The 21097-nt window shown below is 41.3% G+C and overlaps 1 protein-coding gene across 1 annotated transcript in view; it reads left to right on the top strand.

Annotated features, from left to right (window-relative positions):
* Positions 1 to 20346: 20346 nt before the first annotated feature.
* LOC121961725 (pleckstrin homology domain-containing family A member 5-like) overlaps positions 20347 to 21097 on the top strand; it is a 142743-nt gene continuing 141992 nt past the window's right edge. The window contains exon 1 of the mRNA XM_042511784.1: positions 20347 to 20792. Coding sequence (XP_042367718.1) covers positions 20347 to 20792 — 446 coding nt within the window. The remainder of the gene's footprint in view (positions 20793 to 21097) is intronic.

The raw sequence follows: 21097 nt of genomic DNA, 5'->3' as shown, positions 1-21097 counted from the left end.
GATTTTAAAACGCCCATTTTGTGTGCAGAGCGATATGAGTGTGTGTAAAATTAAAGCGGGCCCAAAGGGACTGGTCTTTAGATATGGATCCAGATCTGTGTTTGACATACTCAGAGCCAGAACTCACTGACTCACTCTGTGATCTTTCACACAAAATAGATCACAGACAGAAGGCATCCTTTGTTCCTGTTTGGTGTTGCCAACTCAGCCTCCACCACAGACACAAAGAGTATACAGCTGGATCAAGACATCCACCTGCTCCTCTCTCTCTAAAACTTGGACTGAAATCCGATCAGTGAACAGGAAGTGGGTGCCACACTGCTTCCTGAACAATGAAAGAGGAGGCAAAAAAAAGAGCTCTCACAATAAAACTAAGCTGCTCTGATCAAATATAATCCAAGATTCTGTTACTGAGTTTCCTAGTTCTCACCTTAGATGTTTTCAGAAACATGCTTCAGCTTACCATTTGACACTTAGAAACTTGTGCAAATGGGCTTGATTTTGAAATTCCCCGAAAGTTTGCAAAAAATTAGACTAAAATTAGAAATTAAAAAAATGTAAGAAAAGTAACAGGAAAAACACCAACAATGACCTGAAAAAAGTGCTGAAATAAAATGAAATAAAGAATAATAAAAATATAAATAATAAAAACAAATCTGTTTGTTTTTCTGTAACCCTAATTTTGAATATATAGTCATTATTTTAAATATAATTCTTGTCACCTTTTACATTTTTTGTGGCTTTTTTTTGCAATTTGCAGGACATTCCATGTAAACTTGTGGATTGCTGTCAAACCAATTTGCTTTGGTTTCAAAGATTTAAATAAGAGACAAGAAAACCGACATTGATCCAGGTTTAGAAGGGAATATGAGATTGATTTGTTACCAGCTGGCCATCACTGTGTTCTCTTGAGCACACTGCATTCTGGTAGTTGTAGCTTTTCTACCTCTTAAGCAAAAGCGTTCCCTTTTTCTTTGTTTCTATAGTCATTTACAACCAATTTCAAAAGTACTTGTGTCTTTCTACTGTAGTGAAATGCTTCCTAAAATCTGATTTGATTGTGGAATATGATTTGGAAAAATGCATCGACCCTGTAGCCTGTCATGTGATGGGCACTCTCTCCTGTTACCCTTTTTGGAGCATTTAGAGCAGTGGTTCCCAACCTTTTTTGTCTTGTGTACCCCTTGAGCCTTTTTGTCATACCATGAGTACCCCCTCACACATACGTGTTCATGATTCTCCAAAAGTAGAACATAACACAACTGAATATTCAACGCAGGTCATTGTATTTCATCTTCTTAAATTGAACAATTAATATTCAGGCATTATCTTCTTATTTAACTCAAATTAAACATAGAATTATGTTGCCTTCAAGGCAATAAAAATGATAAATATAAGAAATAATATTATAGTAAACATTTGTATTATTAAAACTGTGTTATTAATACTAATAGGCTATATTATGATTATATTGTTATTAAAGAAAAATAATAAAGTTGAAATTAGAAAAAAATAAGAATAAATAAAAATAGTAAGTAATATAAATAAATAAATACAAAACAAATAATTAACCTGCCTTTGTTATATATAACTTTTTGACATTTACCACAAAAGGAGGTTCTTTGAATATGTCCCCTTTAAACAGGCATTTAAACTTTAAAAATCAGGAACACCTCACACATATAAGTAGAACCAAAAGGCAAAAGCTCAATCCGTGCATGTTTTCCCAGCTCAGGATACTCCTTCTCCACATCACACCAGAACTCAGTCAATGTCTTCTCAGCATGTCATTTTCAGTCCCTGATCAGATGATAAATCCATCAGATGCTCCTGTAGCCTTGCAAGAAGGTTGTTGCACTCTCTCACTCACAATAAATGGGTTCCCCACCCAATCCAGTCTTTCTGACTTTTCTTCAATGTCCTGAAAATACTGTCTGAAATCTGTGCAGAGTTTGGACAGATGTGCTTGCACCAGTTTGACCACTGGACCCCTGGCAACATCAGTGGTGGCAAGATGGGAATCAAGTAGTGGGAAACAGCTGACATCTCCCTCATCACATTTCTTCTCCCATAGTTTGAGCTTTTTGGTGAATCCTTTAACTTTGTCATACATTTTCAGGATGTGTGACTCCTTTCCCTGAAGCGATATGTTGAGCTCGTTAAGTTTGGTAAACACATCAGCGAGATACGTCAGGCGCCCCACCCACTCAGCATCCTCAAACACCACAGCAACAGGATGCAGATGCTGCGTCAGAAATACAGAAACTTCACTGCGCAGTTTATAAAGTCTGAGTAGTATTCTCCCACGGGACAGCCAGCGGACATCCGTGTGAAGCAATAGCTGTTCGTGCTGTGTGCCTCTCTCATGACAAACAGTTTCAAACAGTCTGTGATTCAGTGGCCGGGATTGAATGTTTATCACCTTCACAGCATCATCCATAACCACACTTAAATCTGGGCTCATTCGCTTACTTGCCAGTGCTTCGCAGTGAATCATACAATGCATCCATTTAATGTCAGGATTTACCATTTTTACATGTCCAAAAAGTCCCTTCACACTTCCCGTCATCGCAGTGGCGCCATCAGTATAGATGTGACTGCAGGTTTTCCACCGTAGATCGTGTTCTTTTAAAAAAAACTGTCCATAATCTGGAACATTTCTTCCCCTGACCGGCTTGTTTAATTTTTTTCACCACTTGTCCAATAATATTAAGCGACATATCATCAATCCGACGGGACACGGTTTTGTTCGACAGGGGGACTTTCTTGAGTGTGTGGGTTGCTTTCTTGTCAATGATAATCTAGAATGAGCTCTTCAACAATTGAGTGAGGCTTTTTTGATTTCGCCACGAGCAGAGATCAGCGTAAGATGCCTCCAGTGCTTTGCTTGACACACTTGTGGCTTTCATCATTACAGTCTGTCTTGACTTAAATTCCGACAGCTTACGTTTGTAAAATTCCTCAGTTTTACCGACACTTTCCGAGTGTTTGGTGATCTGGTGTCGCTGTAAATGGGCTGGCTTCATGGAGTTATTTGCCAGGACTTCACCGCAAAAGAAGCACTGAGGCTGCGGTGGGTCCGCAGACGTAGAAATGAATCCATATAAAATATAGTTTTTACTATACTGCCTCAGTTTAGGTTTGGCGTCTTTCTTGCGTTTGTCGGTGGGCTCCTCTCCCCCTCCTGGATCCACAGCAGCTGGGCGTTTCAGCCATTTATCCATATTTACCTGCAGGTAAACAGGTTCCCGCTGTTTTGGTTTTGGTATGGCTGTGCCACAGGTTATTGTCTTCCCAGGGAAACAAGTCATAGCGCACACGTACCATTTTATTGACGGACTTATGCAATGACTGAGAATATTTTTTTTATTATCTTAGAAATAAATTCTTAATTTTTCCACGTACCCCCTGAATGTGGTCATGTACCCCTGGTTGGGAAACAATGATATAGAGGAGGAATAGTTTTACAAGCTGCAGAGCATTGTGGGTCGTATGGCCACAGTTTTAGCCAGGGTGACTTGTAATGATAGTGTCAATTGTCAGATAATGATTGCAGCAGGCAGGGGGGGTTCACAGCCTCAGCTCCCCAACACTCTGCACTTCCATTACAGCATACACTGAAAAAGCTCTAATGGTGAGGTGTCAGACATCACTTAAATGTGCAAAAAGCCAGTCGTCATTACAGTCAGGTCATAGTGGAACTCACAGACATTAGCAGGACATATTGGACCACAAAATCACTCAGCAAATGGAGACAGTCTGTGCAGCCAGGGATCAGTAGCAGCCTGGTAATTCTGCTGAGGACATTAATCAGAGCTCTTGTCCTCTGTCCTGTTCCCCTCTAATTCTCACTAAAGACTTACGCAGAAGTTCATAAAAGCAGACACTGAGGGCAACCTGAGAGCTGTAAGCCAGGCTTCTGTTCATCCATACTCTAATCAAATGACTTAATTCTCACCTCGACTGATGAGTTTCTCCGTGTGCCTGTTTCTGAAGGGTCTACTTTACACTTCTTCTGTCTTCTTCTTCTGTCATACAGGGAGCGCTATGAAACCTGAATTGACATCAGTTTTCTTGTGCTGCATTCAGACTCCTTGAAACCTGAGCAAATTGGTTTGATTTCTTTTAGAAACATGGGGAAAAAAGGCAATGGCCAACTTGGGAACAAATGTCCCATAAATTGCAAGGAATTATTAAGAGTTGAAGACAAGATTGCCTAAAAATGTGTTTCTAAAAAATTGGAGAGGATTATTAAAAAATAATTTTAAAAAAAGGTAAAAATGCTCAGAAAACTGTACTTATAATTATATATTTAAAATTATGTTACAGACAAAATAAAACTGAAAAATAGAAAAATATATGATAAACACACACACACACACACACACACATATAGCCTAATATATATATATATATATATATATATATATATATATATATATATATATATATATATATATATAAATTTTATTTGATATTTATTTAATTTTTTTTCACTTTCTGCACTTTCTTTTTTTCTGGGCTATATCTTGTTAAGTTGTTCATTGCCTCACCCCCATGTTTTTAAAAGAAATGAAACCCATTTGCTCGGGTTTCATAGCATTAAGTAATATTATAATGAAGTGACTGTTTCCTTGAAAAATGCCAGTATGTAATTATTGAAGCCGAAATCTGACATAGAAAATGTAAGTATTTTCATGAAATATAACCCATGCATAATTGTAAAAAATTAACAGAGAAATAAAAAAAAAAAATACTTAATTATGTCATATATAAATGTTTTTGAGCTGCTGCTGTTGATTGCAGACTGTATTTGAGCTAAAGTATTCTGCTCATGCTGCAGACACTGAGATGCTGATAACAGGGACAGGGCCTAGGATTAGTTTAATATTTGAAATATTTCTTTGCAATTTATGTTCCTATTTGAATTAGCATTGTAGTTAATCTTCTGACCAAACAGAGGGAAATGTATTAAATGTGCATGCAGCATAATAGAATGTCTGTAGTATAACTTGAAGATGTCTCTAAAGATGCGACCTCTAACTTTGAAAAAAAGTGCTTAGTGTTGCTGATGACAGTAGTCTTGGGCAGTGTCACAGGATTACAGTACACCAGAGTATTCAGAAATACTGAAGGTATGTTTTTCAATACAGTCATAAACACAAGTTCTCTTTTTACTAACAAATTCATTGTATGTAGTGCACAGCATGTAAAGCACCAGAGCCTAGTCTCCGATCTTTACTGGTGGAACTGGCAGCTGACCTGCAAGACACAGAGACACTTAATGGTGGAGGAGGAAGTTACAGGACTGTAATCAGCTAGTGGCCAGCAGGCAAAGAGAGAGTGTGGGGATTAACAGCATGTTTTTACATCAAATTTGGTGAATTAAGGATTTATTTGGACCAAACTGGAGCTGGTGATTGTTGGAACAGTGGACTTACTAACTAGATTGAGAGCAAGAGTAACCAAGATGGTTTGGGTGAGTTTTATTTTCTTTCTATAAAGTTTGAATGAAGTGTGTTTTGTGACGAGTTAAGGAAGCCATTAAGCCTTGTTCAGTCTGAGAGAAAGTTGAATTCAAAAGACGTACAGTTGTATTCCTCTGTTTAATAAGGAAAATAGGTGTGGGAATATTACTTTTCTGAAGATTTTGTGGGTCGCTATTATGTACTGTATTTAATAGTCTGACAAGCTGTAAGTAAGTAGCACATTCACCATTGGTATCCCGTCATATACCATCTACCCCTGGTGAGATTTCAGGAAGGTATGAAGGTATGAAATTTTACATCCCACCAAGCCTAGATGACGAGACATAGCAGTATACAAGTGGTTCTAACTGGAATAAGTTTATGTTGAGTGGTGGAGGTAACCTATGATTAGGCTAGGACCTCCGTACCCCTTTGGCTCTGTCTGCTCCTCAGTATGTGTACTGTTGCACTTTTCTCTCTTTCAGCCTCTCAGTTACTGTCCCAAACGGTGCAGAATGACTTCAGGACAATTGATTAAAAGTTACAGTTAGATTTACTTACTGCTGATATTCAGTGAAATGTATTAATGTCCATATGGTCCTCTGTGAGTCCAGATGAAGTGAACTGAGCTTCTCTCTGAGGCAGAGTGTGTTTGAAGCTTCGGAGCACCACACTGAACTGTGACGCAACACTGCTTTGATGTGTAACATTGAATTTCTATACAGTCGGACACTGTTGGCACTTGACTGTACTATATCCATGACCACACATGTTAAACCAATCACTTCATGCTGATGGCACAGCTCTGTTGAGAGGGGAGTGCATTACCGTTTGGTTCTGCTTTAAAGAAAGAGCACAGGTCAGCAGTCTGACTGCCTGCCGGGGGCAGCAGTGGAAATGCATAGTGTGATTATGGAGCAGCTATGGTATATTAAACTGAGCCAGTGGAGAAGCAGCAAGACTGTCCCTGTTTGAGCGAAGCTTTAGGGCTAATGCTGAACCCTCAAGATCCCAGTAAAAGTTGTCTGAGACTTCATGGTCATTGGTGTCTCAGTGCAGTGGTTGCCTACCTTAAACCCCAAAATCCCATGCCTCGGTCTTGGCCCACGGAAAAGGAAAGATCAGAGAGTGCTGAGAGAAAAAGTTCGCCCAAATTGTACCTCCAGCTTGAGGCATTTTATGTAGCTAATTGTGTTTCAATTATATGAAATGCTTGGGTCCAACCATAACAACACTGCAACTAGCATATCAAACAGGCCACAGCTCGCATGCTTCAAGAATTTTACATCATTTCTCATTTAATTGTATTCCAACACAAACAATAAATGCTTGTGGCCTTTTGTTTTGCCTCCATAGCCTTGGCCTTAGGCATTGTGTTTTGGGTTGTGCGTGTATATCCGTCCATATGTATGTGTGGACAAATGTATGGACAACCCAAAAACATAATGGCTCATGAATGCCATAATGGCTCATAAACATGATATCTCAAGAACATCATTTGTGAATTTCTTCAGATTTGGCACAAACGCCGAACAATGAATTGATTAGATTTTGGTGGTCATAGGCAAAAGGTCGGGGTTACTGTGTCGTTGCATCTGCCTTATTTTTGTAACCACATTATCTCATGAGCACCTTGAGGGAATTTCTTCAAATGTTGCAAAAATATTTGAACATTTGAATGAAGTCAAGGGTAATCTGATTAGATTTAGGTGGTCAGAGGTCATGGTCACGCTGACCTTGCATTTGTCTCATTCTCATTTGAAAGTGATATCTTCAAATTTGACACAAACTTTCACTTGGACTCAACAATGAGCTGATTAGAATTTGGTGTTACAAGGTCAAGGTCACGGTGGCATCATAAGGCATGTTTTTAGCCATAATTCAAGAATTAATATGCACAAATTTCACATTAATATCTCATAGGGATAATATTGATAATAATATAATCATAACAGTTGTAGTTGTTATTAATGTTATTATTATTAAAACTATGTTTTATTAATTCATTCATTTTTCTGGCTTTTACTCAACATCATAAATCAGGAACAGAAGGGGGGACATTTGATCAGATACTGAACTGGTGACACTGATCTGTAAACTGTGCTGACTGTAGAGATCTTCTATGCTGCTGGGGGTAAGATGTGTGTGAAGCATCCATGTTTTCACAGACATGGATGTAGACTGTAACTGTATAAGGTTCCCACACTCATGAAATTCCTGAAAAAGTAATGAAATTTGAAAAAAAATCCAGGCTAATGATGTAGTAATGACATATATATCCAAAAGGTCAACTTCCTTGTGACATCATGATGTAAATATATAACCATATAGGTGGCAATTCGAGTTCCATTCATATGGGGCTGTGGTTTTGGTCATATTAGACAACAAAGAAAGAAACTTAATACAGTTACTATTAGCATTTTAAAAAGAAGAACTGTATTGTGTGCTAATAAGATTCATAGTCTAATAAAGCTAAGTGCAGATCTGTGTTTCATCTTCTGCAGCATCACTTTTCACAGTGTCGTCAGGAGACAGAATTGCTGCAGTCATGAGACTCTGTGTCAGTGTGAGGGCTGTGCTGTCTGGGGGTGCTTTGCAGTCTGGCTTCCAGCTGTAGACAGCCAGTGTCAGACTGTCTGGGAGGTGCTTGTCAGTAAGACAGCTTCTCTACTTTGACGGGATTCTGTTCATTTTTGAAAACATCATCTCACAGAGGCACGTGGCTCACTCTCAGTGCACATGTGGTGAGGAGAGGAAACTTCGCACTGACACTGTCCTTTGATCTGTTTTGTGTCAGTTTGCTCAGCTGTTTCAGTGGAGCTGTGTCAGCTCCACTTGGCAAAGAAAGTACCTGTTGGACTTTGGCTGCTACCTGTTTTATATTAATGGGCAAGAAGAAACAGATTGACATGAATGCAGAAATATCTGCTATGGTGTTGAACTTTTTGACAGCACAAAGCTGTCAAACCAGCACACATTTTCAAGATCACATTAGGAGTAATAATTACCAATTTCCAACTTATGAATTGGGATGCCATTTTCACAGACGCATGTTTTAAACTCATTGTAAATATCCTCCCCTCTAGCTCTCTTCCTCTGTTGTAGAATTCTGGAAAGCCATTCTGACTAATGCAACAAGCTGCGCTGTGTCAATTACATTCATGAACTCAACAAAATGTAGTAAGAAAAATTCACATAAAGGCCAAAAGCTGACACACATGGGGAGATGCTTGGAGAGATACAGTCACAGAGAGTTAAACAACATCTATCCAGTGCAATGTATCACAGCATTGAAACTACTGCTTGTGTTGATTGGCTGTCCCCAGAAGAACATAAAACATGATCCCCGACAGCAAGGTGAGACTGTTCTGTTGATGTTATAGGAACAGCAGAACTCTCTTATACATATATATACATGCTATCTATCTATGTTAGATAGATAGATAGATAGATAGATAGATAGATAGATAGATAGATAGTTAGATAGATGGCTATCAAAAATTCCTCTGTTTACCATTAAGATGTGGACTATTGTAATTGTGCGTTTCCCCAACTCGTCGTATTCCTCTTTTCCTCAATAAATCCACTTTGTCAATAAAACCATATCTACAGTTTTAAAAATGTGAAAGTCATCATTTCTTAAAATGATCATTGTGAACTCCAAGTTCCACCCATAGACTGTATATAAAGATGGATGACATGACAGCTCCCCCAAAGTGAGGCTGTTCACCCTGGATCACCCCCTGGTGTCTGTCTGCAGTATAGGTCATAAAGCCTGCCCCACCATGTTAGTGAATGGGACATAGGCCAAACTAAAAACTCAAAGTAGATGCCAAATAATTTTTTCCCAAAGATGGTTTCTGGCACTAAAGGTAGTTCTCATCACCTTGAAGTGTTTCTTTTCATGATAAGTTTGGTTTATCAACATCCGGAGAAGTTGCAAGGGGTTTGGACTGAATGCAGCAGACCGCGAGAGGATCTCCATTGGTGGCCTGTGCCTAGCGGCGAGTCAGACCCGTCGGCACCCGACTTGGACCTAGAGCTGTTCCTCTACCAAGCCTTCTTCTATCTAATGTCCGCTCGGGGGAGAAAAAAGTGGATGAGATGCGATCAAGGCTCATTCAGCAACGGTTTTTCAACACCATGGCCCCTTCTGCTGAAGCACGACTTTTCTACGATAGAGTGGCACTTATCAGCATCGAAAACTTTGTTTGAAAAATGACCCATTAATCTACCTACCTACTTTCTACCTTTAGTGATTCAATTATACAAAGGGGTGATTTTCCGCCATGATTGACAGCTGAGACGGCAAATCCATGCGCTCGCATTTGATAGAGCTGCTAGTGTTTTGGCGGGAACTCCCCCATTGCAATGCAGGCTGGTCGCAGATGCAGGCTCTCAATGACATCACCCTCTCAACATGGTAATGCCCATATCTCTGTTATTTTAACCTTACTTCAGCATAGCGGGGGCAAGTCAAATCAAGTCAAGTCAATTTTATTTATAGAGCCCATTATCACAAAACATGGTTTGCCTCAGAGGGCTTTACAGCATACGACATCCCTCTGCCCTTAGACCCTCACAAATGAATTACAATCATGGCAAAAAGGAAAGAGAAAGAGAGAGGGGGAGAGAGGCACAGCAACAATAGAAACATGTGCATGTCATATTACAATAACGATAGATGTGAAATTATTAATTGCACTCTATGATGATGTTGAGGGTGATGATAAGAGTCTCATGCGTATATTGATAGGGAGGTGTCCAAAGGCAAGATCACAACATCGGCACAACCAGGACCAGACCACAATCAGGGCAAGTGCAACCGAAGGCAGGGCCACAGCATCAGCACAGCTATCACCATGGTCAGGCACAGCCAAGGTTAACAGACATGCATGATTTTCCGATGGCGGCATTGAGAGAAGGAAAAGGAGCTTAGCGTATCATAGGAAGTCTGCCATCAGGTTAAACCTATGTCAGCCTAACTATGGGTTGGTCCGGGCAACCTGAGCCAGCCCTAATTATAAGCTTTATCAAAGAGGAAGGTCTTAAGTCTACCCTTGAAAGTTGAAACAGTGTCTGCCTCCCTGAACAAAATTGGAATATGGTTCCATAGGAAAGGAGCATGGTAGCTGAAGGCTCTGGTTCCTATCCTACTTTTGGAAACTTTGGGAACCACAAGTAATCCTGCATTTTCAGATAGCAGTGATCTTGAGGGATGGTAAGGAACTATGAGCTGCGACAGATAGGATGGAGTCTGACCATTTAGAGCTTTGTAAGTAAGGAGGAGGATTTTACATTCAATCCTGGATTTCACAGGGAGCCAGTGCAAAGAAGCTAAAACAGGAGAAATATGATCCCTTTTCTTGCTTCCCGTTAGAACACAAGCAGTGGCGTTCTGCACCAGTTGGAGAGAGTTGAAGAGATTTGTTGGGGCAACCAAATAATAGGGAGTTACAGTAATCCAGCCTAGAGGTGACAAATGCATGTACTAATTTTTCAGCATCTGTTTGGGACAGGATATGTCTAATTTTTTGCAATGTTACGCAAGTGACAGAAAGCAGCAGAAGTTTGTTTTATATGGAAGGCAAGTGGGGGCGTGTCGTCCATCTTTATATACAGTCTATGGTTCCACCGCATCACTGGTCCCTTCTTCTTCTACAGTTTTTTCCCCCACCACCATGCCCTTTTATTGCTGATATCCATAAATTGTAAATCTTTGATAAGATTCGCCCATAAAAGAAGCTGCCTCAGCAGTCAGAGTGGACGAGTGCTTTCTGCTGTGTTTTCTGCCTGACAGGATGGTGATTATTACACTTTGAGTCAGAGGTTGAGCCTTCTTAAGTGTTCCTCATTCTGCAGCAGGTGTACAGTGTGTGTGCGTGTGTGTGTGTGTGTGTGTGTGTGTGTGTCAAGTCAAGTCAAAGTCAAGTCAAGTCAATTTTATTTATAAAGCCCATTTTCACAAAACACAGTTTGCCTCAGAGGGCTTTACAGCATACAACATCCCTCTGCCCTTAGACCCTCACATCACCTAAGGAAAAACTCCTGAAAAAGCACCCCTGTAACGGGGGTAAAAAAAGGGAAGAAACCTCAGGAAGAGTAGCAGGTGATGATGAGGGATCCCTCTTCCAGGACGGACCAATGAGCAACAGACATAACAGTTGAAATACAATCATGACAAGAAGGAAAGAGAAAGAGAGAGGGAGAGAGGGGGGCGGAGGGGAAGAGATGCACAGCAATAATGGAAACAGATATATGGGAGGTAAAAGATAAATCTTGATCATATAAAACTCCAAGGTTCCTTACAGTTGTGCTGGAGGCCATCTCGAGAAATTACATCCTTAAAAAAGGAGTTTCTGTGTGTGTGTGCTTTATGTATTTTATGTGTTCACACTTTCTCTGGGAGAGGACATACAGGGTTGCATGACCCCATACTCTCCAGTACCAGCTTGACAAAAAATTTGACTAATGATCCATCTTTTTGCTCAAACTGCAGTTTTAGAAAAATTCACTTAAGGCTGCTGCAAACCATCCTCTCCTCTCTGCTCCTCTCATCTCCTCTCGTCTCCACTCCTCTCCTCTCCTCTTAAGTAAATATGCAATCCTGAACCAACAACCTAGGCATTTTTGGTCACATGTTCTCCATCCCTCTACTTTGTGCATTTCATATAATTTAGTTGCACACTCACACAGCACAGGCGTACAGTATGTGAATGTCTGCTGGCCCTGAGGCTGTTATTAACTGTGTACTGTGAGAGTGTGTAAGACCACACACTGTAGCAGATGTGAGTCTCCTCTGCTGTTTTACTGGTAAACACAGGGGAGTTTTTATATTTGTTTATAGCGTGTTTAACTATCTGGGTTTTAGTCCTGCTGAATGCTTAAATTTGAACTCTGTGATTCTAATTTTAAAAAAGAAACTAGAGTAGGTAATATACACAAAGAGATATTTAAACATATTAGGCAGAGAGAGCATTTTATGATGGAAGCTAAGCAGGCTGGTAAGCAGCCATAGCCATTATTCAAAAGGCACTTCCAGTCCAGGGAAGCTCAAATATTATTGTCCATTATTACTGAGAGTGTAGAAGAGTAATGTGGGGGTGGGAAGAGTTTAATTTCCCTGGTTGTATTACTAAGAGTCTGGATAGGAGCTCCTGCCAAGCCCAGCAGGCAGCTCATGAGCTATTTACTGCAGCGATTTGGAAGCTCTTTGTGAAGAAGTGAATAGGGAATGTTGTGTGCTCCTTCAGCAGCTACTGTCCAGCTACCCTCCTGGTAATGACTTTCAACTGTAACTTAAAGTTACTATTTGGATGTAGCATTGCATTGAAACACGTTGGCTTTGACTTTTTTTATGGACTTGCTGTAGTAGTCAGTAGTTGCTCATTTAGGTTTTGTGGTCAACTACCAGACTCATTTTGGAGGAGAATTAACCAATTCCAATACTCTTTTCCCACTTTAAATAGTGTGTGCACACGGGTTTATCAAACACAGGTAAACCTACTAAATATAAGCCATTCTATTCCCACTGCCACTGAACACGCCGCATGAGTCTGCTTTTCTGTTAGCTTTCGTGTGTGTGTGTGTGTGTGTGTGTGTGTGTGTGTGTGTGTGTGTGTGTGTGTGTTGTTTTGTTGGTGTGTCCTTGCAACTGCACAGACAGGCAAGACAGCATGTAAACAGTACACAGCAGCAGGAACAGAGGTCTTTGAAACCTTTTCAATGGTGTCTTCTCTTTCTATATCTCTTACTTATTCAGGCTCTCTTTCAAACTTGGTGCAGTTGTTTTTGGATGAGTGTTTTAGCTGCTCAGGAGGAGATGGGCAGTAATTATGTATTTGCATCTCACCAGTTAAGGTGCTGAAATAACTGTGTTCACGCGAGTATCGTGTTCCCATCAATGATGATCAGAGGCGATAAAAACCTGTGTGTACTGCAGTCATTTGACCTGGGTGGGAATGCCGATCATATGCTTTCCCATTGCATTAAAAGGTCAGATGTTAGTGGGTGTTACTATATGTGCAGTGGGGATGAGGCTAAAGTCTCAACCTCCTTTAGTTATTGTTGTTAGGTCAGAAGCACTTGCTAAGGCGTATATCTTGTGTATAACTGTTTATTGCCTGCTAATTTTTCCATCTCATTGTATATACTGTGTCTGCTTATGTTTTGTCATGTAGGATTTTCTTTTAGATATACTTTTAACAGAACTGTTTGGCTTATTTAAACATTCATGTTTTCACTCGTGTTTAATTGTTTGCATGCTTTTATGTCTTTCTGTTTTAGTGGCTATCTTAATTGAAAATGAGTGTATGGCTTACACTGGCACATGAACAGCAGCGTTTAATAATGTGCACTGTTGCTGTAAAAATTAAATCAGAAATAAAATAAAGAAGTTTCAATAGCTGAAAGTTATTAACACACTCGCTGTTCAGAGGGGTGAGCGCCAAACACTTAAACCGTCATATAAGGTATACTCCAGTGAATTTTAGGTATGGAGGTATGAAAAATGACATACCACCCATTTAGATAGATGGATGCTTGACAGAAAGCCTCCCTGTACTTAAGAGTGGTAGTTTATGTGTAACATTAAGTGCTGATGTGTAATGGGGTGTTGTGCCCTCCCTCAGATGATGTGGAAGCTGATGGATGTGGGAATATTGGAGCGAGTGGTTTTATTTGCTGCTCCTCCTCTGCGTGCCCTCAGGAGATGTTGGGGGAAAACTGCAGAACATTATAGCCTTGGTCATATTGAGTGGGAATAATATCCCCAACCATTAATTTTGTATAAGTGCATGTCAGAAAGTGAACCACTTTATTGGGCAGATGTAATGAATGCACAGGCATTCGTCTTGATGACAATATTATGTTGCACTGCCAAAGAGCAGACAGTGCATCAGTCACACTGAGGGAAATGACTTCAAGCAAGAGTGTTCCTGGTACACAAGTAGATGCACAATACTCAGAGCATTTACTTTGGATATAATTTATGTTTATAGTATAACTCTGTTTATTTGTTTGGATCCTTTTTTGCAGAGCTGTTTAGTTATCATTTCTTCCCATTATGATAACATCAAAGTTATTTCAAAGATCTGAAATACACTGACACCTCAACCGGAGTCCAACAGGGAAAACCAGATAGTCAAATTTTCCAAATCCCCTATTTGGGAGGTAAAACCAAACAGTAACACAGCTGAAATGTGGTAGATCAGAGTGGAACCAGTAAGTGGCTCTGTAAACTTACTAGATTGCTGTTTACAGCAGAGAGTTTGGATAATTATTTTACTTCTCTCTGTCAATATCTCTTCCAAATGTGCTTCAGCCTGGCTCCATGCTTCCCCGTTTCTGCCCACATCTTCGATTCTTTTCAGCGATTCAGATAACATTGTGCTCAATGGCGGCTGTTACCCAGTTGGAAAAGCTTTGTAGGTGGAATTCAGAATGGGGACTTGTGCAGAACAGACAGAACCAGAAAAATGGTGATGGAAAAATTGTCACAGTCATATTGTCAGGCATGGATGAAGTTGACACAGCTATGAAGTTTGTCCTAGGTGGATTCATAGAAATATCTCCTCTCAAAGGAGCATTCACAGCAGCAGGTAAAACATGTACATTTTGAGACTAAGACAGCAGGTTTTCCCACACATTCTTTTATTTGTGGCTGGCCACCACAATGAAATCATCTGCTGCCTAAAATAGATTTTGGAGCTGGACTGTTCATAAGGAACATCATCGTCCATTGATGTGATCTGATCAGCTGTGAATGGATAACAGATCAATTATCCATCCTGTGAGTGGCAAACTGCTGCTGAGGAAAAAAAAAAGTCACGGAGAGCTCCGCCTGCTGCCCTGCCTTCATGGGCCCACAGAAACATCTTAATTCAGAGAGAGAGAGATGATACAAAGGAATAAACACACATGTACTTCTTTTTATATATCTCTTACTTTTTAGTATCTATTTCAACTTCAGTGCAAACTAATTTGGATCTATGTTTTAGCGCTGCTTAGATGGAGGCAGATGGCAATTATTGGCGGCACACAAGGATGTCATAGTACCAACACTTTAGTGGTCAGTACAGATACCACCAAAATTACATGTTTCTCAATGCCAAATTTGAGACCACTGTGAGTAAAAAATAAAATAAAATAAATAGAACAATAATATATAAAGTTTGGACTGACTAAGTTTTGGGGCATCTTATGCTTTTATATTATAGCCAGTAGAAGAGAGATAGTGGGAAATGTGGAGAGAGAAAGAGAGAGGGAGCTATATGCAACAGAGGTCCCTGGCAGCAGGCAAACTGCGGATGATAAAGTTCATGGGGCCAAAAATCTTTTAACTGAGTTCAACATGGGTGAATTCAATCATGCAAATTTGCTCTGTTGATCAACAGCAAATGCTCCTCACAGTGCTAACTTTAAAGGGAGGAAAATCTGGAAAAGAGAGGAAGCTATCCAACTCATTCATTCTAATATACATTAGGGGGCATATATAAGGGTAATATATTTATAAAAAGAATATGCATACCAAAAAAGGCTATGCTACAACAGGCAACCACACATGACTGTCCAACAATAATCACCAGCATTATTATTGATACCAGTTCCAGTACTGCAGTGTGTCGCAGGTCTGTTTGTATTCAGGTAATTGTCTTGTAACCTTTAACTAATTACTTTCTAATTTTTAGGTGCTTTCTTGTTACTTTACTCATTGTCTCTCCTTTGTCTTTGAAAGACATCAAGCTAATGTGCTCAGGTTTCAAAGGGTCTATTGTTATATTTTGTACAACCTGAATCTACAACGTAACCAGTAACAGTTCTCTGCCAGCTGAATGTAGTAGTATAATGTTTTCCTCTGAAGTACAAGTAGAAGTACACAGTAAGTAGTATACTGCTGAGTGCATATGTTGTAAGTACTTTGGGGCCCCTCAATGTGTTATTCCACTACACAGTTAGAAGGGCAACACAATTCATTATTTTTCATATCTAAACATCATAATGAATCTCGAGCTGTTTGGGGGCCAGATGTCTCGGCTGCCATGTGCATGTGTGTGGTCTTCTTCTATGGTGTGTTATTACAAAGTTATGGCCTGTCATTCATACTACAGCGTTTTCGGTTGTTTTCGCAGATCCATTAAACAAGTATCATTTTCACAATGTTATCATATGAATGCTGATGTTTTTAAAAACTGTTTTCCGTTGGGCTGTTTTTGTCTGATGGTGGCCTTAGTCAGGCTAAATTAGCTGTATACACTCGTCACTCTAGTGTTATGCTAACCTGGAGAAATGATGGCTACAGCAATGACTGTAAGAGCCTGTTAGCATAATCTGACTCAGAATGTAAACAGTGGTAATAACCTTTAAGCTCACAGACACACACTAGCGTCTTCTGTTTGTCCTCACAGAAACCTCCACTGTCCACTGACCCGGGGGGACAACTTCACATCTAATGCTGCAGGTTGCGTGTACAGTGTGTAATAGAGTGTTGAGCAGCCTCTTTTGTCCATCTCTCCCTGTAATTATTAAATAGCACTGTGCTCCAGAAAAGAAGAAACTCTGTGTGAGACTTTGCAGGTAATCAGCTGTACTCCTTGCATAGTCGTTAATCGCGTCATCAGGAGGCAGTGGAGGCTACGAGTTCACATTCAGCCGCACAACACACCTCACTAACACAATAACACCTACGATTGTGTGTGTGTGTGTGTGTGTGTGTGTGTGTGTGTGTGTGTGTGTGTGTGTGTAGCTTTATTTGGCGAGTTCTATACATTTGAGATTGTTTTTCTCTTTTTTCTCTTAATGAAAAGGGCTCCTCTTGGGGACACTTGTGTGGCCCTGTCACTGTTAATGTCGTGGCACTCCTCATCACTTGCTCAGGGCTGCATCAAGCTCTTCTTTTTCCTTTGGGAACGAAATTAAAGGATAGCTGTGTTAATAAATAATTCATAAGTCTATTTAATCAGATAACTGAATTTCACAAACCATGATACTAATTCATTATGGTAACTCCAGAAGCCCTCGCTGATTTAGCCACAGCTGAAGTAAACAGATTATCCACATGAATAACAAATAAGAGAACATTAGTGGAGTATGTTCTATGTACAACTTATTTCAGTGTGCTCTCAGATCTAACTTCTTTATTCAGAGGACACTGAAGTCTAATGAGGGGGGACCAAGACTTCGTCCTTCAACACTTCAAATTTAATCACTCACATCAGGAAGAACCACCCCGAGGCACACAAAGTGTTTGTGCAAGATGCCGGATTCAGCAAACTTGTAGAGTTCCTCGAGCCACGCTTTGCCATGCCCAATCACAAGTATTTCTCGGATGTTTGCCTCCCCAAGTTGTACAGTGTTGTTTATAGACACGTTGAGAAGTTAATTTCTGATTCTGTGGCCATTAGCTTCACAACAGATATCTGGTCTTCAAGCGTGAGCCAAGCTAGCATGCTGAGCTTGACTGCGCAATGGCTAGATCCAGACTTTGTGCTAAACAAGGCAGTGCTTCATTCTCAAGAGTGCCGTGGGTCTCACACGGCACAAGCAATCAATTGTGCTTTTGAAAAGATGTTTGAGATGTGGAAAATCTCCAAGGAGGAGGTGCATTTAGTTGTAAGGGACAACGCACGCAACATGGCTAAAGCTAAGTCGGAGTTTGGTATGCCAATTCTGCCCTGTATGGCACACACCTTGCAGCTGGCAGTGAACAGAGGTGCCCTGTCTCAATGCAACATATGCTCTGGCTGTGGGGAGGCGAGTGGTAGGTCACTTCAAACACTCACCACTTGCTTGCAGTCGTTTTGAAGATATACAAAAAGAGCTCAACATGCCTGTGAAAAAGCTGCAACAGGATGTGCCTACCAGGTGTAATTCCACCTATTGTATGAGCAGAAGAGGGCCTTGAGTGCATATGCTGCTGATTATGAACTCCCTGCAACACTGAATGCAACTCAATGGGGAATTCTGGAAAAGATGAGCAACCTACCTGAACCCTTTGAACAGCTTACCAAAGACATCACCTCTGCGGAGGCCACTGCTGCAGATGTCATCCCTGCTGTTATGTCCCTCACATGGTTGCTGGCCATGGTTCATGTATCAGACAAAGGTGTGCAAACAGCCAAACATACTCTACTTGAAGCTGTCTGTAATCACTTTAATGGTGTGCAAGGTGAACCACTGTATGCCATTGCAACTATGGTTGATGCTCATTACAAAGATCGTTATTTTGACTCTGATAAGAAGGGGGAAGCACTGAATATGCTGCTGAGTGTTATGGATGAAATGGCTGGTGGTGGTAATGATCAGCAGGAAGAGGCTGCTGGTGCCAGTGCAGATGACCCAAGCCAGGAGGACCAGAACCCACCACCTAAGAAGGCCCGAAATGAAAGCCTGCAGGACATGTACCAAGAAATCCTCACAGAGAATGGTATCAAACAAGCAACTACAGGCGAAAGAGCTTCACAGTTGAGTAAATAATAAACTTATGAAAAAACTGTTTTCATTCGCTGAGTGCTTCATATCAAAGTATACATAAAATGAAAAAAAACATTCAGCTGTCAGTGCTTTGAAGAAAAGGTAATAAATAGAATTCATTTGTTTTACTTTTTCTTTAGGTGCATGCATACTTGGGAGAAGTCACCATCCTCAAGACAGAATGCCCTTTAAAGTACTGGAAGTCCAACCAGACCCGCTTCCCTGCTCTTGCCGGTGTAGCACGCAATTACCTCACTGCACCCTGCACCAGTGTAGACAGAGAACGGCTGTTCAGTGCTGCCTCGCATGTCATTGACAAGAGGAATCATATACATCGTGACAATGCGGAGATGCTTATTATCATTTAGAAAAATCTACCTCTTACACATTAGTACAAGGATAAAAATTAGAGCAGTCCACACCAGGTGAGTCAGCATCAGTCTTTGAACCTCATTTGTTGCACTTCAAAAGAGGGCTATGTTTACTTTTTTCGCTTAAGCTGTTTTTATTTTTGTGCCTTTTTTATTTGCCAATTTTTTGTTACTCATACAAAAGAGGGCAGAATGAGCCCAGTTTATAATTTTATTAATTGTTTTAGCCAAGTTATGGACAGTTGCATAGGCCCATCAATCTTTCGGTATCATTCATTGGACATTGACAAAATGAGAACTTGACTTGTTAGACATTCCGGAGACCCACCCACGCTGACACAGAACACAAGGTGAGGATATTAGGTGAAACACAGGTGCAATTTATTTACAAAGATGATAGAGCAGGGTGGGGGATGGTGAGTGAAGTCAGACTGTCCTTTGAAGGTGACATGAGGGGGAAGGCTCCGTGCGATCTCCACGTGAAACAACCGAACCAGTTCAACCAAGTTGAGGATCCCTTCCGTGAAGACTTGAGTGCTAGGATGAGTGTGAGAAGTGAGTGGGCAAGTAGGCAGGCGGGCAAGCGGGCAGGCAGGCACACAGACGAGTGAACACCACGACAGCTGGCACAGGAAGCAAGGAGCTGCAGCGACTCTGAAACAGGAGTGGAAAAACACAAGGAAGTAAGCCACACAGGCAAAAAACACTGGAACACTTGTAAACAACGAGTAAATACTGAGAGGCCGTGAGGAACATCTACCACTTGGGCTTGAGTAATACTCTGGTGATGAGATCTGATGCAACAGCTCAAATACTCCACCAGTTCATCAGGAGATTGTCTGCACCTGGCCCAGCCTATGGAAAGAACAAACTACACCCACACTCATACACAGGTTAGGGCACAGAAGGGCATGCAGACAGGGAGAGACACACGAAGGAGGAGGAGGAGGAGGGGCAGCCATGACAGTACCCCCCCCCCGCCCCCCCCAGCAACTGCCACCAGGCAGTCGACCAATCCGGTGGACTGTGAAGGCCGGATGCCCATCAATGAGCCGGGCGGGAGGAGGGGCGTCGGAAGGAGAGTTCAGGTCACTAGTGACAACAGGCTTGAGTTGGGACACATGGAATGTGGGATAGATCTAAAGGGCAGGAGGCAGTTTCAGACGGACAACGGACTGATTGATGATCCTGTCGACTTCGTAGGGATCGATATAGCAAGCCAGCTTCTTGGATGGGACGTTAAGTGGAATGTCCTTGGCCAGCAACCACACCTTCTGGCCTGGAATGAAAGCAGGAGCCGGCACCCTATGGCTGCCATCCTCCGATTCCTTTCACAAGTACGCAGGAGCGCAGCACGTTTCTCTCTCCAAACCCTTGTTGTACTGGACCAAGGGAACCGAAATCGCCACCTCCTGGACTGGGAAAAAGAGGAGGTTGATAACCCAGGGACGACTCGAATGAAGATTTACCTGTGGCAGAACAGGTGAGTGAGTTGTGCACATACTCTATCCAGGTCAGCTGGGAACACCAGGATGTGGGGTTGCAGGCACAGACGCACCAAAGCGCAGCCTACAGACTCTGATTGGCTCTCTCCGTCTGGCTGTTGGATTGAGGGTGGTAGCCAGATGTGAGGCTGCTGGTGGGCTTGGCAGAAAGCTCTCCAAACTTGAGATGTAAACTGGGGACCCTGATCAGAGACTATGTCTGCGGGTAAGCCATGGATGCGAAAGACATTGTTAATCAGGAGGTTGGCCGTCTCAGCCGCCGAGGGCACCTTAGACAGGGCCA

This window comes from Plectropomus leopardus, chromosome 22, assembly GCF_008729295.1.
Source record: "Plectropomus leopardus isolate mb chromosome 22, YSFRI_Pleo_2.0, whole genome shotgun sequence".
NCBI lineage: Eukaryota > Metazoa > Chordata > Actinopteri > Perciformes > Serranidae > Plectropomus > Plectropomus leopardus.
The sequence above is the reverse complement of the archived record's forward strand: the minus strand, read 5'-3'. Positions and strand labels throughout refer to the sequence as shown.